The sequence below is a fragment of the Kogia breviceps genome, chromosome 12 (assembly GCF_026419965.1).
Source record: "Kogia breviceps isolate mKogBre1 chromosome 12, mKogBre1 haplotype 1, whole genome shotgun sequence".
Lineage (NCBI taxonomy): Eukaryota > Metazoa > Chordata > Mammalia > Artiodactyla > Physeteridae > Kogia > Kogia breviceps.
Window position 1 is genome coordinate 16829168 of NC_081321.1, and position 13812 is coordinate 16842979.

The following is a 13812-nucleotide window of genomic DNA, read 5'->3' on the forward strand; positions in this document are numbered from 1 at the left end:
GGACTCAGAAACATACTCAGGAATCCCAAAATAGCTGCTGGCTGGCTAGCTGGCTGGCCGGCTGGCTGGATGGATGGATAAAACTATGAACAAGTCAGTCAATTCCAGGGACCTGCCTATTTTCCCAGACTGAGCTTAAGTATCATTTCCTTGGGGAAGCTACCTTCATCCCAAGCTACACACATTTTCTCACTTAATAGTGTAGGTTTCCTACCAAAGGCAATGAGAGTAGCACAATTATATATGTATTTTTCCCCCAAATTAAGAACAGGGCCTTGCATATAGTATATGCACAACAGATGACTGTTGACTAAAGAAATGAATGGAGATGATCAGATGGAAAGTGATTTCTGACCACTAACAGTACTACATCAAAGGGGCAAAAAGAAGAGATTTAGGAATATTCCAGTTTATAAACTTTTTATTTAAAAAATAAAATTATAAACAAAGTACAGAAAAATATTGACACCTGTGATAACAAGGAAATGACTCCTAATCTTTTAGGGCAGCTGTTATCCTGGAAGAGCAAAATCATGAGTTTTACAAAGAAATTTTGTGCAAAGGAGGAATGTACTTTTAAAGGTTCATTTGTAATAGGTATTTGGCATTGACAAAAAAAGTATTTCTATCTATATAAACATTCTGCAGCATATTTACATTCAAGTTACATTTCCAAACTCTATGCCAAATACAGTCTAACTCACCATCAAAAATTCCTAAGATATTACTAAAATTCTGTTTATTTGGTGGGAGTGCAGTATGACTTTAATAGAAAATAATTTTATGTTCCTTCTAGATCAATTATATTTTAACTACTTCAACAAAATTCACTGGCCCTTTCTTCCCAGTTGAAGCCAAGCCTCTTCCAGACAAATTAAACACAAATTGAAACTTGGCTAGAAATGAAGTTATATAGTAATGTTTTTCTTTCTTCCTTATTTAAACTTCCAATGGAAGGACATTGGCTCTGATAAATTTCTTTTCCAGTAGTTAGGACATATTATGGATACAACTTGCAGAATTTTAACTTCTTTTTCAAAGACGGCAAAAGCAATTTTCCCTTTCAGTTGTTACCAAATTCCTCATCAAAATATTAAGAAACCCACATAGTTTTCTGAAAACTTTTCTCCATTTTCCCCATACATTCCTCGAATCAGATGACTTACTCATTAACAATTTGTTCAATTTCTTGCTTAGTTTCTCTAAATTACACTAGGATAGCTATCCTAACTTCCCGATATTCTTACCATTTCAATTTTCTAAATTATGATTTTATTAAAATCAACATAAATTATACATAGCTTCCACCTTTACTACAGTTCTCAGAGAAGTTTATCTGAACTTCCTGGGGGGGAGGTGTGGTCAAGGCTCCACGGGGCCTGTCCGTCTAGGCTGGCCAAACTAAAATGTCAAGATTTGAACATTCTCAGGCCTCCAAGTGATCCCAGATAAATCGAATATACTCATAATGTATCAATTCTTCCTCAATTCTCTCAAGTTCATTTTTTACGTCTAGTAAGATAAATGAATGACAAAACAAAGGAGACCCATGAATGTCATTTAGTGAAGCTCATTCTAACTGACTTCAGGTTGTAACTTCTCCTCCAGTACATGAGGGCTGGCAGTTGGCAGCAGGTTGCTGAGTTGACACCACTTCTAATTCAGATTCACGAACAAAAACCACTGCATCACCACTTACGTTTATAAGACACTGTGCCTATAAGAACAACAGGACATGTTCAGTCACAAACTCAACAACACGCTCATACTCTTCTGGCTACCCTGGGGGCAGTGCCGTAGAGCTGAAAAAGCGTACAACCCAAGAGAAAAATGAGCAAAGGATAAGAAGGCAATTCACAGGAAACAAAGAAACTCATTAATATAGTTATTTAATTTTTTAAAGGGATCTTTAACAATTGTGAGTGAGTTATTAACAAACTGATAAAAGAAATTTATTCTAAGATTTAACCTAAGCAACATTCCCTTGTCCCCATTAACAGAATTATATTACTTATTAGAAATAAACAAACAGTGTGGCCCCATCATGATGTACTCTTCACCAGCACGGCAGTTAGAACTGGACAGCATCATTCCAAACCAGACGGCGTCTTTAATTGTCCTGCATTAGCCATCACTGGATCCCAAAGACCCACCAAGAAGGTGGAGGAAACAGTAATTTAGGAGCAAAGCTTCCAGAGGTATTTAAGACTAATAACTAGTCACTGGGGATGTGAAAACAGCATCTGACCTGTGCAGGACCATGGTTACCAACATATTCATTAAAACATGTTTTAAGCCTCTAGAATCAAAGAGCTTTGAAGAGCAATTCTCTTTTTCGGGGGAGGGTGGGAGGTGAAAAGGCCATGGGATACATTCACAGGTTCCCGCCATCAGAGGTTTTTAACCCCATCTCACCTGGTTTTTATTTGGATTCTCCATGAAGACACACTGCTTCATTATGTAGGAGACAACAGCATTCCCTCCCAGTGCAGCCACGTGAGCTCTCACCATCGCAAACACTTCAGCAATAAAAGCATGGAGAAAACCACTGACACCTCCTTCCTAAATGATGACGCGCAAAAAACCAAACTGGATACATGTGTAAACTAACGTACATAAAACATCAAAGAATACATATTAAAACATCTTAAGTGATCTTAATATAACGGACAATCATTTTAATTCCCTCCATAATGGGGATTTGTTCCATGAATGAACAAACAAACCTTTACTGAGCACATGTCTACGACAGGGATTACTATCTTCATTTTACAGATGATGAAACTGAAGCTCAGAGAATCTGTGACGTGCCCATGACGAGCCAAGACCACAGAGCTAGCGGACAGATGGCAGAGCAAGAGTTCTAACTGTCCCTCCATCTTCAGCACCTCCCTCTATCAAGTCGTTCCCATCATCATTCAAATAAATTGATGGTAAATATAAACAACGAGACTTCCCTGCTATCCATATCTCCTATTCTGAAAATGAACCAGGTTCCAGTCGCACTTGTCTTTTTCAGTTTCTCAAAGGTGTGACATCTTTTCCTGCCTCGGGGTCATTGCACATGAAGGTTCCACACCCAATTTTCCACCAGGGTAACTTTTACTCAATTCTTCAGGTCCTGGTTTCCATGTGACTTCCTCAGAGAAACCTTCCTTATCAGATCTAAATTAAGTTCTCCCATTATATTCTCTGACAGGCCCTGTTGTATTTCTTTAAATGACTTACTATTACTAGGAGTTACCTATTAATCACATGATTATTTATTTACTGTCCACCATGCCCAAGTTCCACTAGACTAAATCCCATCAGGTCAGGAACTGACTCTGCTGTGCTCACAACTACATATGCTAACACCTACTTCAACAGATGCACGTACTAAGTGGTCCATACATATTACTTAGGGAATGAAATCCAATAGTTTGGGGAACTTTTTCAGTGTTCAAAAACAAACAAAACAGAAACCAAAGGCTAAATGAGAGCTTAAAATGCTTTTCAACCTAAGTTTTCCACAAATTTTACTGGATGTTATTTATAGTCTAGGAAGAAATTTCCAACTTTAAACTGGAGGTTAAGGGCAAAATTTAATACACTGTTAGAAGAACCATTCATCCAGGTCACATCTTTCTGAAAAGTCACAGGATCCTATATAAAGTTTTGTACAGGTATCTCTCTTTGTAATTAAGGAATTAAGTGAGTTTTGTCAGCCTGCCTCTGACTCAATCATCACCTGGGACAGATTTTTCTTTTACTTTTATCAGTTTTCCTCCTCCATCTCAAATCAAGGAGTTCTGATAGCAGAGTAAAAGAGACTACAGAGGGGTAATTTTTAAAAGATTATATAATTGTAAGCAAATAATTCATCAAACAATGAATAAATTTGGGCTATTATACCATACAGTTAATATTACAAATCTCTGTTGAAAGGAGGTCTACTGTGGAGTAACATTTTGGGGTATGGTTGCTTAAGCAGTAGAGAAGGCACTTAAGAAATAAAATTTTATGGATTCAATAGTACAATCTCCATGTGCTAGTAAGAGCAACCGGAAAAGGTCAATTCACCAATCTATGCCAGCTTCTCACACCCAAATTTCTTTGTCAAACTTAAATGGACTTAAAAGTGTCTCCTATTTTAATTCTACACTAAAAGGTTTTTGAGAGTATCTTAAGATAGTTTCTTTCCGGGGCTTCCCTGGTGGCGCAGTGGTTGAGAGTCCGCCTGCCAATGCAGGGGACACGGGTTTCTGCCCCAGTCGGGGAAGATCCCACATGCCACGAAGCGGCTGGGCCCGTGAGCCATGGCCGCTGAGCCTGCGCGTCCGGAGCCTGCGCTCTGCAACAGGAGAGGCCACAACAGTAAGAGGCCCATGTACCACACACACACACAAAAAAAAGATAGTTTCTTTCCCATCTCAACACAATTAGAATATGATTTTTAAAAGTAATTTATCTTAAAGGAAACATCTATCTAATTAGTTAATCTATCAGAAGTCACTCCCTCATTTATACAAAAACAACTTATGTTTACTCTGCACCAGGCACTGTACTAGGTGCAGGAGGGTGAGCATGATATCAAAAATTAATAAGCAAGCTGTTATTTCCAAGAAAGTACAGAAACACTGCTAGTGAAGCAATGGGGAAAAAGCATAGTTAAGTCATGTTTATAATGAAAATACTTTTGAAAAATACAAAGTACCGCTGAAGTAAATTTTGAAGAGTTTATTGGGTTTCACACCTAAATAATTAAAAATTTTCCCCATTCACAATAATTTGCTTAGCAGTCCTGCTCCAAAACATGACAAATAGAAATATAATCTTTTCTTGAGTTTAAACTCCTCTGTAATGCAAAATATAATAAGCTGACTCTGATTCTTAACTTTGACTACATCAAGTAGAGATTAGAACTGCTGTTACTTAAAAAACAAATTAAAGTTTAATGATACCCAGCCAGTGTGAGGTAAGAACTTGAACATTTTTACACACTGACGGCGAGAGGGGAAGAAAACAAGTGGCCTCAGTCTTTTTCAGAGGAAGAAAATGATAGAGCTAAATGACATAAACAATCCCCAAGACATCTCTCCATGATACAGTCCCTTACTATTTCTAAATGTAAACCCTTAAAAATTGCTATTTAAATATATCTCAGGCAAATACCTACTGAGAAGACTAAGCTGTTCTTTCAGGGCTGTTTTAAACCTCTAATCAAACACGATACATTTATTTGTTTTTCTTACCACATGATAAGGACCTGGAGTTTCTAATAACAAATGGGATTAAACCCAACACAACTCTTGTGATAATATTAGCTGCTAGAGACAATCCAGACAGGTTATGAAAAAAAGGGTGTGTGTGTGTGTGTTACTTCTGGCAAATAACCAATTTGAAACTTGTTTGGTTTTGGTACTAATATCTTCAACCACAGAAAACGCACAAAAACAATGAAATAACAACTATAAAATTACCTCACGAAGAGAAGTGGTTTCTCGAATAAAAAACATGTTAATTATCCCAAGATATTTCGTTATTTTTGCCCCCGGAATGAAGGAAAGAGGTGTCATCTTAACTACGCCAACTGTAGAATTTGCACAAGGTGGAGAAGAACGATTCCGGAAATTTCCTTCACCCACTGGACTTGCTTTTTCGACTGTCACAGCTAAAATTGGAGAAAGAAGAGAAAGCATCAAGATCATATGCTGGTGACTCAATTATTCCCTAAGGTTTCCAAATAAGTGGTGACAACATTCAGCTGTCTGTGAGGCTAAGCCATGTCATGAAAGAAATTATCATGCACTGCATGCAATTAAAAATAGAGAGAGAAAGAAAAACATAAGAGGAAATGCTGGAATGGAATCTTTTGGAAGAAAAATGGCATTCCTGCAAAAGAAAATGTTGATGAGGTGGAGCTACACACACAATGATCGTTATAAAGTGAAGAAAAAGCGGTAGAGCATTAAAAATTAATCTGCTGTAGGAACAAATTATTATAAGGAGAGTGTGAAAGTTGTTACATTTCCCAGTGCAGTTTTTTCCATCTTTTTTTCAGTCGACTTCATCATTGTCAACTTGTAGATAAACCATATCTTAACTAGTTGTAGTAGGTTTCTTTTCCAAACCTTCTCGATCAAACTCGTAATTTAAAAAATTCAACAAATGACCTTGGCTGTCTAAAAGTTGTTTAACAAATAATAGCTACCACTTATCAAATAACTACTATAAACCAGACATATATACATATACACACACACACACACATATATGTATATATATAATCCTTAAAACAACCCAGCAACGTAGGTGTTATCTCCATTTTACACGAGGAAACTGAGGCTCACAAAACTTAAATAACTTGCCCAAGGTCACACAGCTATTAAAATGGCACTACCAGGATTCAAAACCAGATCTGGCTGGTTCCATATCTTGTGATCTTCACCCTCAAACACAGTTCCTTCCCTTTAATGTAAAATCTTTCACTCAAATACCTCAAAGTCTACCAAAACACATGGAGTATAGACAAAGAACATGTAAGTACTGATCCTGAGTCTAGCAGTGAGATAAGAGTTGACCACTTTCTCTATGGAAATACCTCATTCTTTTATCACTCTGGATATCGCTCTTAGTAAACTGACAAATACCATACATTACCTAGTACCTTGGGTCCTGGAAGTGTCTCTTCAGTAAGAGAGCTCATCATTTCCTTACACTAGATTATATAATATCTATTTATAAACTTTCAAGAATACCTTCACAGAAATAAAATACTAAAAACACAACCCTACATTTAAAGTTAAAAAAATCTAAAGGCTCTTCAGTAGCTTTTGCTAAATGACCTTTAGAGTCTGCAGCTTTCACACTCCAATACATGATTGATTGGCAGTTATAACTGAGTAGTCAGGTCTAGCCTTCACCACTGGGAAATCAAGGATATGCTTCTCAGATTGTAACATGGTAGAAACATCCGCCTACTTGTCTTAATTGATCCACGCCTTATGGTCTGAGCTTTCAGTTTAATGAGCTCTATCCAGCTGCTGCATCTGTCTGCAAAGGAACTGTAATCAACTGACGTTGCTGAAAACACAGACAGAAAAGAAAAGAAAAAACAAAGAAAAAATATGGATGACGTCTCTTACTCGTCATAACACTCCTTCTGATGACGTAATTTAACTGTAACTTAGGGGAAAAAGTGGTCCTTTTCAAGTCAGGTAAGAGAGATAGTAAAGAGTCAAGCTTTAGACAATGATTTGTACAAAACCAATTTCTCGGCTGGCTGAGCATCTTTGGTGATGTCACAGCTGTGTGGTCCTCTTAGGGGGAATGGAAGCAGGTCTAACAGAGAGATCAGGGAAAGGACCATACGCTGTGTTTTAACTAACTTCATTTCCCATTCTTTTTACTTCACACTGTTTTAGCTGTTTAGATTCAGGACTTTAATTTACAATCAGAACTTTGTGAATAATTCCTTGCCCTACTTTTACCCTGAAATCAAAAATAAAAATAATGAGAATCAAACGGTGAAGAATACATGAAAAAAAATCACTAGTTAATCTATCTTTTATTAAAATATCTTCTTTCTACCAATAGTAACAGGAAAGCCAAAGGGTCATTTTTGTCAATATTCTATTTCCACGTCTGATTTTGGCGACAAAGCTTCTGATAACGTGGGTTGAGGGGCAAGTGTGAGCCTAACAAGTTCTCATTTGAAAAAGAATAACTTTTACTACTGCTGAGCTAAAAAACAATGTTAAAAAGCTAAAGCCTTATTTTTAGAAAGTGGGACCCTATTAAAATTCTAAAAATGTAAATATTCGTTTAATTACTATTTTGTAAGACACATTCTAACTACAATAAAGCCACATTTTGGTGTCTATTCCATCGTCCAGTGCATTTCTCTGATGTCTGTATGGTTATGAATCACCACACTAGAATTTCACACCTTTGGAGACTATTTGCTTAATTAGACAAACTCACCTCTCTGTGCAGCTGGTATACCTGAGTTAGAACTTGCACTCTCCAGGTGTTCTAATAAGACAATATGAACAACATTAGCTTGGGTGCTAAGTATAAGCCAGTATCTCTTCTTTGCTCTTGGTTAATACTCTCTAAAAGTCAGACTAATAGGAGGAAATCTTTATGGCTTCATTATAAAAGTAAACCAAATAGAAGTATTTAGGTTTAAAACACAGTTTCTATAGATATATGAAAACTAGCTCCATTAATAAATACCATGCCAAGAAAGATTACTTGTTACTATAACACAAAAAAAGTTTCAGAAACTCTGCACACAAAATATCAACACAGTAACAAATGTTAGTGGGATGGAAGCAGGACGTGAGAAAACTGGACAGAGAAAAGGGTCAACCTACTGGGAAGAAAATCTGAAATGAAAAAAAGAAGGGAAATGTTTGTGGCGGAAGAGCCAGTAAGATTAAAAATTACAGACAAGGCAATGACCTATGTCTCACAGATAAACACAAACCTCAGCCTGACCTGCCAACTCACCACCAACCCCTTCATTCAAGGCCTTCGCTTTCAACAGCTCCTTCTGGAGCTATCAAGACTTTGTGGAACTAAAAGGTGACTACTCTCCACAGAAATAACTAGGAATCCCAAACTAGAATCCCCTTTAAAGTAAGCTCATAAAAGCAGCATCCTGCATTCTCCCTGATAGTTTATATTTTTACTATAGATATTTAAGTCATTGTACAAATTTAAACAGTACTATAAAAAAAAGAAAAATTCATAATCTATTTCTAATGTTCAGGCTCTATCCACACTACCATTATTTGAATTTTTGTTTCAAAGAATTTCAGAACTGAGAATATAGTGTGGCCAAGATAGAAATAACACATAAAAACACTAAGAATAATTTGGGTCAGCCAGTCTTTTTTAAAATTATAAACTAAGTAAATATATGTATTTTTGTCTCCGCTTAATGCGTTGATCTTCTGGTAATATTCTTAAATTAGCAGAAGCTATACTTTTCAAAAATCGGATTTATATAGAATGCTTCTAATTGGGTGCAATGGAAGTATCTCCCACACCCACCCCACCCCCCAATTTTTCAGGCAATGACCACAAGCTAATACTGGAGAGTGTACAGTGGCTGACAAGCCTCTTACAATACAGAACTGCCCAATAAAAGGGATCACTAGGTGAGGTCCATAAAATGGCTATGAGGAGATCACGCTGGATGCGCCCTGACCATCATGCCCTCAAACTGTAGTTCTAGAGGGAGTATCCTCCTGATTCAGGATCCTGAGGGGCAATGGAAGCCCAGGAAGCGATGGGACCACCTGTAGGAGGAAGACCAGAACAGAACTGACATTCAGAGGCTTACTAGATCTCTAGGGACAGCTCAGCCTGGAAACAGACCCAGTGCAGAACCTGGGACAGTAAATAGCCCACCCCAGGCTCATACATCCCAGGAGGGTCCCAGAGCTCTCGTATGCCCTGTGCAGTATAGCCTCGGTAAGTAGAGACACAGAAAATATAGTCGGCATTAGGTATTCTGTGAAAGTTTTTAAAATGTGGGGATGGCAAGGAGGGGGAGGAAACTAAAAGAAAAAGTGAAAATTACTAAAATTGTCCTCTATACCTTGATATTATCTTGGTAATATGGAATTCTCTAGTAGCAACTGTATATAATTTAATGGCAAGTACCCATGAAAAGAGCTTAAACATGTAGAAGGTATCTGTTCCCATCTCTAAATATGTCAGGTGGCAAAAAACAAAGGTATACAATGATCTATAGAATATTTGTGTTTTTAAAAAAGGATAGAGTATCTTTGCAAAGACAGACAATAAGTTGTTAAAGAGTATCTGCCTCTTGGGAAGGAAAACGAAGGGAGAAGGAAGCTTTATTTTGGACAATGTGATATTTTTTTTGTAGTATTTGAATTTTTCACCATGTACACTTACTACTTTTCCAAAAAAAAATTTACGAAAGGTAGAGAAGAGGAGAAACAAGTGAGGGAAAATATTTATTCCCTGCCCTCAAACATGTGTTTGAATTAAAATTTGAAAAGAACAAAACTTTTAAATTAGAGACATGGAGGGAAAGGCTGAGCCACGAGATTTTTGACCTCACTGAAGGAGAGCACGTTCATCTCCTCACAGGCCTGCCAGGATGCTCATTTCTTCTCTCAGAGAAAAGGCCCAAGAGGAGCTAGTCCTGGCAGCAGCTGGACATCAGCACCTCGGACCGGTCTGAACACCTCAAATACCTAATGACCTCAGACTCTCAGTCACTCTGCTCCTTCTGATTAGAGTTTGGCTTCCCAGGTAATAACAGGCTTTTCAAAAGAGAAGGTACTGCAGATATTAGCTGTCTGGCTCACTGACAAAGCAGTAATTCTGCTTAAGAAGAAATAAATTCGTACGCAATCTCTAAGCCAATACTTTCTGGGTATTTGTACATCTCTGTGGAAGAGTCTGACACAAATACTTCGTATGCGAGGTCCCCACTGTAGCTGCAAAGACAGTCTACATCAAGCCGCCCAGCAGCCCACTTCTCTTAGCATTTCCTTTCCCACTGAATACAATTTTGCTTTGTTAAAAAGCCACTGGTTACTGATAATCCCGCTATCCCTCAAAAAACAACCCTAGAAAGTTACTGAGGCAAACAGAAAATGCAGATTGACTACTTTCTTACTACACTTGAGCAATTTTTAACAGGCCTTAGTGGAGTGGGGAGGGGAATTAACCTAGATTAAAGCAGTTTAGTGGAAATGAGCATATAGATGAAAAACAGAAAACAAAATGTGGCAAGAATTCCTCCTCCCTCAATGATACACCTGCCAGTGCTTCCAAAGTTTGAGATGCTTCCATTCTCCTAAATAACCAATGACAAAGGTATGGGTTAGCTACGATAAAGCTTTACACTGACTACTCTTCTGACAACTTACTTTCTAGCATTAAAATTTACAGATCATCTTTGCTTTGAATAACTAAAAAGTATTTATGTCCTTTTACGCATTTCCATCAATCTATAATGCATTGATCAGCTATGTCTTCTAACTATAAAATCTGGCTTAATGACTGAGTTAAACAAATGGTGTATGTAAACATTCAGTATAAATCTGGTCCATAATGGTCTTTAAATATTGGTGGATTGATGATGAAATTGCCATATTATAGGTAAAAATTACTAAGGCATAGAGAAAGACACAAATTGCTTCGATCTGGATATTCCATTAGTTAAAAAAAAAAAAATTCAACTACACAGCTACACAGGTAATACACAGGTAATACATACAGTAGATGACAAAAGATATATTTGAGTCATTAAAGCTTCCAACCCCGGATGTGCAACATTCTAACTCACTTCCTTTTCTTCTTCAATCCCCATCATTCACTCTTCCTCTCACTCCCATCCTTTGTATCCTTGTTTTGGGTCAGTAACCCAATTCAATTTTCTTTGCTTTTCACTCCCTCTTCCTCTGACTCTGGATTTCACTGCTCTCAAGCTCTTGGAGAAGCTAAGATTCCTTATCTCTACTTCTCCATCAACTCTTTCTTTCCTTCCCACTTCTTGGATGAGGTTTTCACTTTTTCCACTCTTTAGTTTCTGTTTTCCTCTCATTCTCCTTCCCCTCAGCATTTTTCTCCTTTCAGGAGCCCTCACTCACTGCTGTAGCCATGGATAACATGAAGAAGTTTAGCTTTTTTTATAGTTGCTACCATTTGGTCACAGTGACAAAATATATCTTAAAAAAATAAGAGAGAAAACAGACATGCAATGAACTCTTAATACATAAAAACATTTTTAGTTAGCATAAAGAATTATATATACTTGTAAGAATTCAGAACCATTAGTTGGCAGGAAAAAGGAAAAGCTAACTTTTGTAGCTCTTACAGATTTATATTGCTAATTACAAGTTTAAAATAATGTGAGGCAAGTCATTTAAGTTTAAAAAATTAAACTATCTTTTAAAATCAAATTTGGTTTAACAAAAAGTAATTCTGATAGCCTACCATAAAAATAAAGAAAAAAGCTTCATATGTGGATACTTAATTATGGAGTATAATATATTGAGGGTGTAAGCAAACTTGTTTTCTTTTTTACTGAAATCCAGAATTTGACCTATATTTATCTTATTCGTCAGCAACTGCTCAGTGAAAAGAGAACTTCTCCCAGGCTATAGCTAATGCCACTGAACATGAGGATACCACCCCAGCATAAAGCAAAATGAACACAGAAACAAGGGTGGTATAAAAAACTTTTCCTCTATACAGTTTCATCCAACAGTATATAAACACTAAAACTGACTTAATTAAACCCTTTTATAGCCTTAATCTCTCAGAATTTTAATAAAGATTAAATTTAATGAAGATTAATTACAGTTCATGAGAAATATCTTATTTTTAAAACATTTTTACCCAGATTACATTCACTCAGATGCCCTATTTTTACTATATTTGCTCCATCTTTTTTCATTTTCATTTCATAAAAATATATATCATTTTTAAAGTCTCTTAAAAAACCATTTCAGAGTGAAGTGACAGATATTCAGAAAGCTGACATGTAGATATTAACGAGGAGGAAAACACATTATGAAGGTGATATAAAAAATTTGCTATAGTCATCTTTTTTCTTAACACAGTTTCATATTTTAAAAAAAGTAATTTATGGTGATGCCACATCATCTCTGTTCCTCACAGTATCCATCAAAGAATTTTGATGACCTTCACATGATAATGTCCTTTAAGAAATTACTTAGGCTCAGCACATTTTAATATTTCAAATCAGAAAAATCATGATAACTATCAAGGTAACACCAAATCAACCACAAATTTGAGACGTACATCAAACTATTCTGTTACCTTGAGAAACAAAATATGTAACAAATATAACAAAAGATGGAAGGAAAAAAAATTAAGCATGGATGGACAATTCAGGCCCAAGCTTACTCTACACTGTCAATTAGGAAACATGTTATTGAAGCATCTTTTCTTCACATAATACTCACTCATTTTCAATAACACAAAAAGATAAGGAAAGGTTTATCTACAAGTGAAAAGATGGAAGTATTAATAAACATACTGTGCATAGCTCTTGAGACTACTCTGTCAACATAAAAGGAAATAAAAAATTTTAATAAATTATCCCATTTGCGATAAGAACATGAAAATAAAATAGTATTCAAAGTTTTCAGAATTAAAAAAGATAAATCTCGACTGACCTAACAAAACTATAAAAACTATATATTTATTTACGTATCAGTACTAGTAGTTAACTTTTAAACCTCTTGTGGTTGCAGATAAGAAAGTAGAGAAGTTCTCTGAGCATTTTATTCCTCACCCTCACCTTTCTCTCTCCCACCTATTTCCTCTAAACTGCTAAGCTTAATTTTCCCCCAATATTTCTATTCTCTATTCAAAGCCTTCCTTCATGTTACAATGTTCAATTACTACATTCATGATATAACACTCTATTATTACACTTTTCAGACCTTTTCAAAACCCATTCTATCCTCAAATTTTCCAAAATACTTTGAGATAACTTTTTCTAATATAAACATCACAGCCCATGTTCTCCTGGCAAGACATGAGGAAGCAAAGACAATACATAAGCATGCAACATAAACCACAATTTACACAACTTTAAAAAAAAATAAACAGATAAACTTTTTAGTGTTCATTGATGATTTTAAAATGTAACATTCAAGGAAAGGCACATAGGTTTTATAGTTAAGCACTTAGTATTAAAGTTTTACATATATTAGTAATAGATGTGATGATATTGATCATTATGAAGCTGACAATGGTGATGATGATAAGGGTGGCATGATTTGATTCAGTGATTTTCAAACTTTT

General features: G+C 36.2%; 1 protein-coding gene across 23 annotated transcripts in view; it reads right to left on the minus strand.

Annotated features, from left to right (window-relative positions):
• Window positions 1-403: 403 nt before the first annotated feature.
• The window catches only part of C2CD5 (C2 calcium dependent domain containing 5), an 82498-nt gene continuing 69089 nt past the window's right edge, over window positions 404-13812 (minus strand). For 6 of the 23 annotated variants that reach the window (XM_059082181.2, XM_067008858.1, XM_059082177.2 and 3 more), the window contains 5 exons: window positions 7966-8016; window positions 6964-7065; window positions 5463-5653; window positions 2416-2562; window positions 404-1717 (listed from right to left, as the gene is read on the minus strand). In XM_059082181.2, coding sequence (XP_058938164.1) covers window positions 1586-1717; window positions 2416-2562; window positions 5463-5653; window positions 6964-7065; window positions 7966-8016 — 623 coding nt within the window. In that variant the 3' untranslated portion in view covers window positions 404-1585. The remainder of the gene's footprint in view (window positions 1718-2415; window positions 2563-5462; window positions 5654-6963; window positions 7066-7965; window positions 8017-13812) is intronic. The other 17 variants (XM_059082185.2, XM_059082180.2, XM_067008857.1 and 14 more) reach the window with 6 other exon arrangements.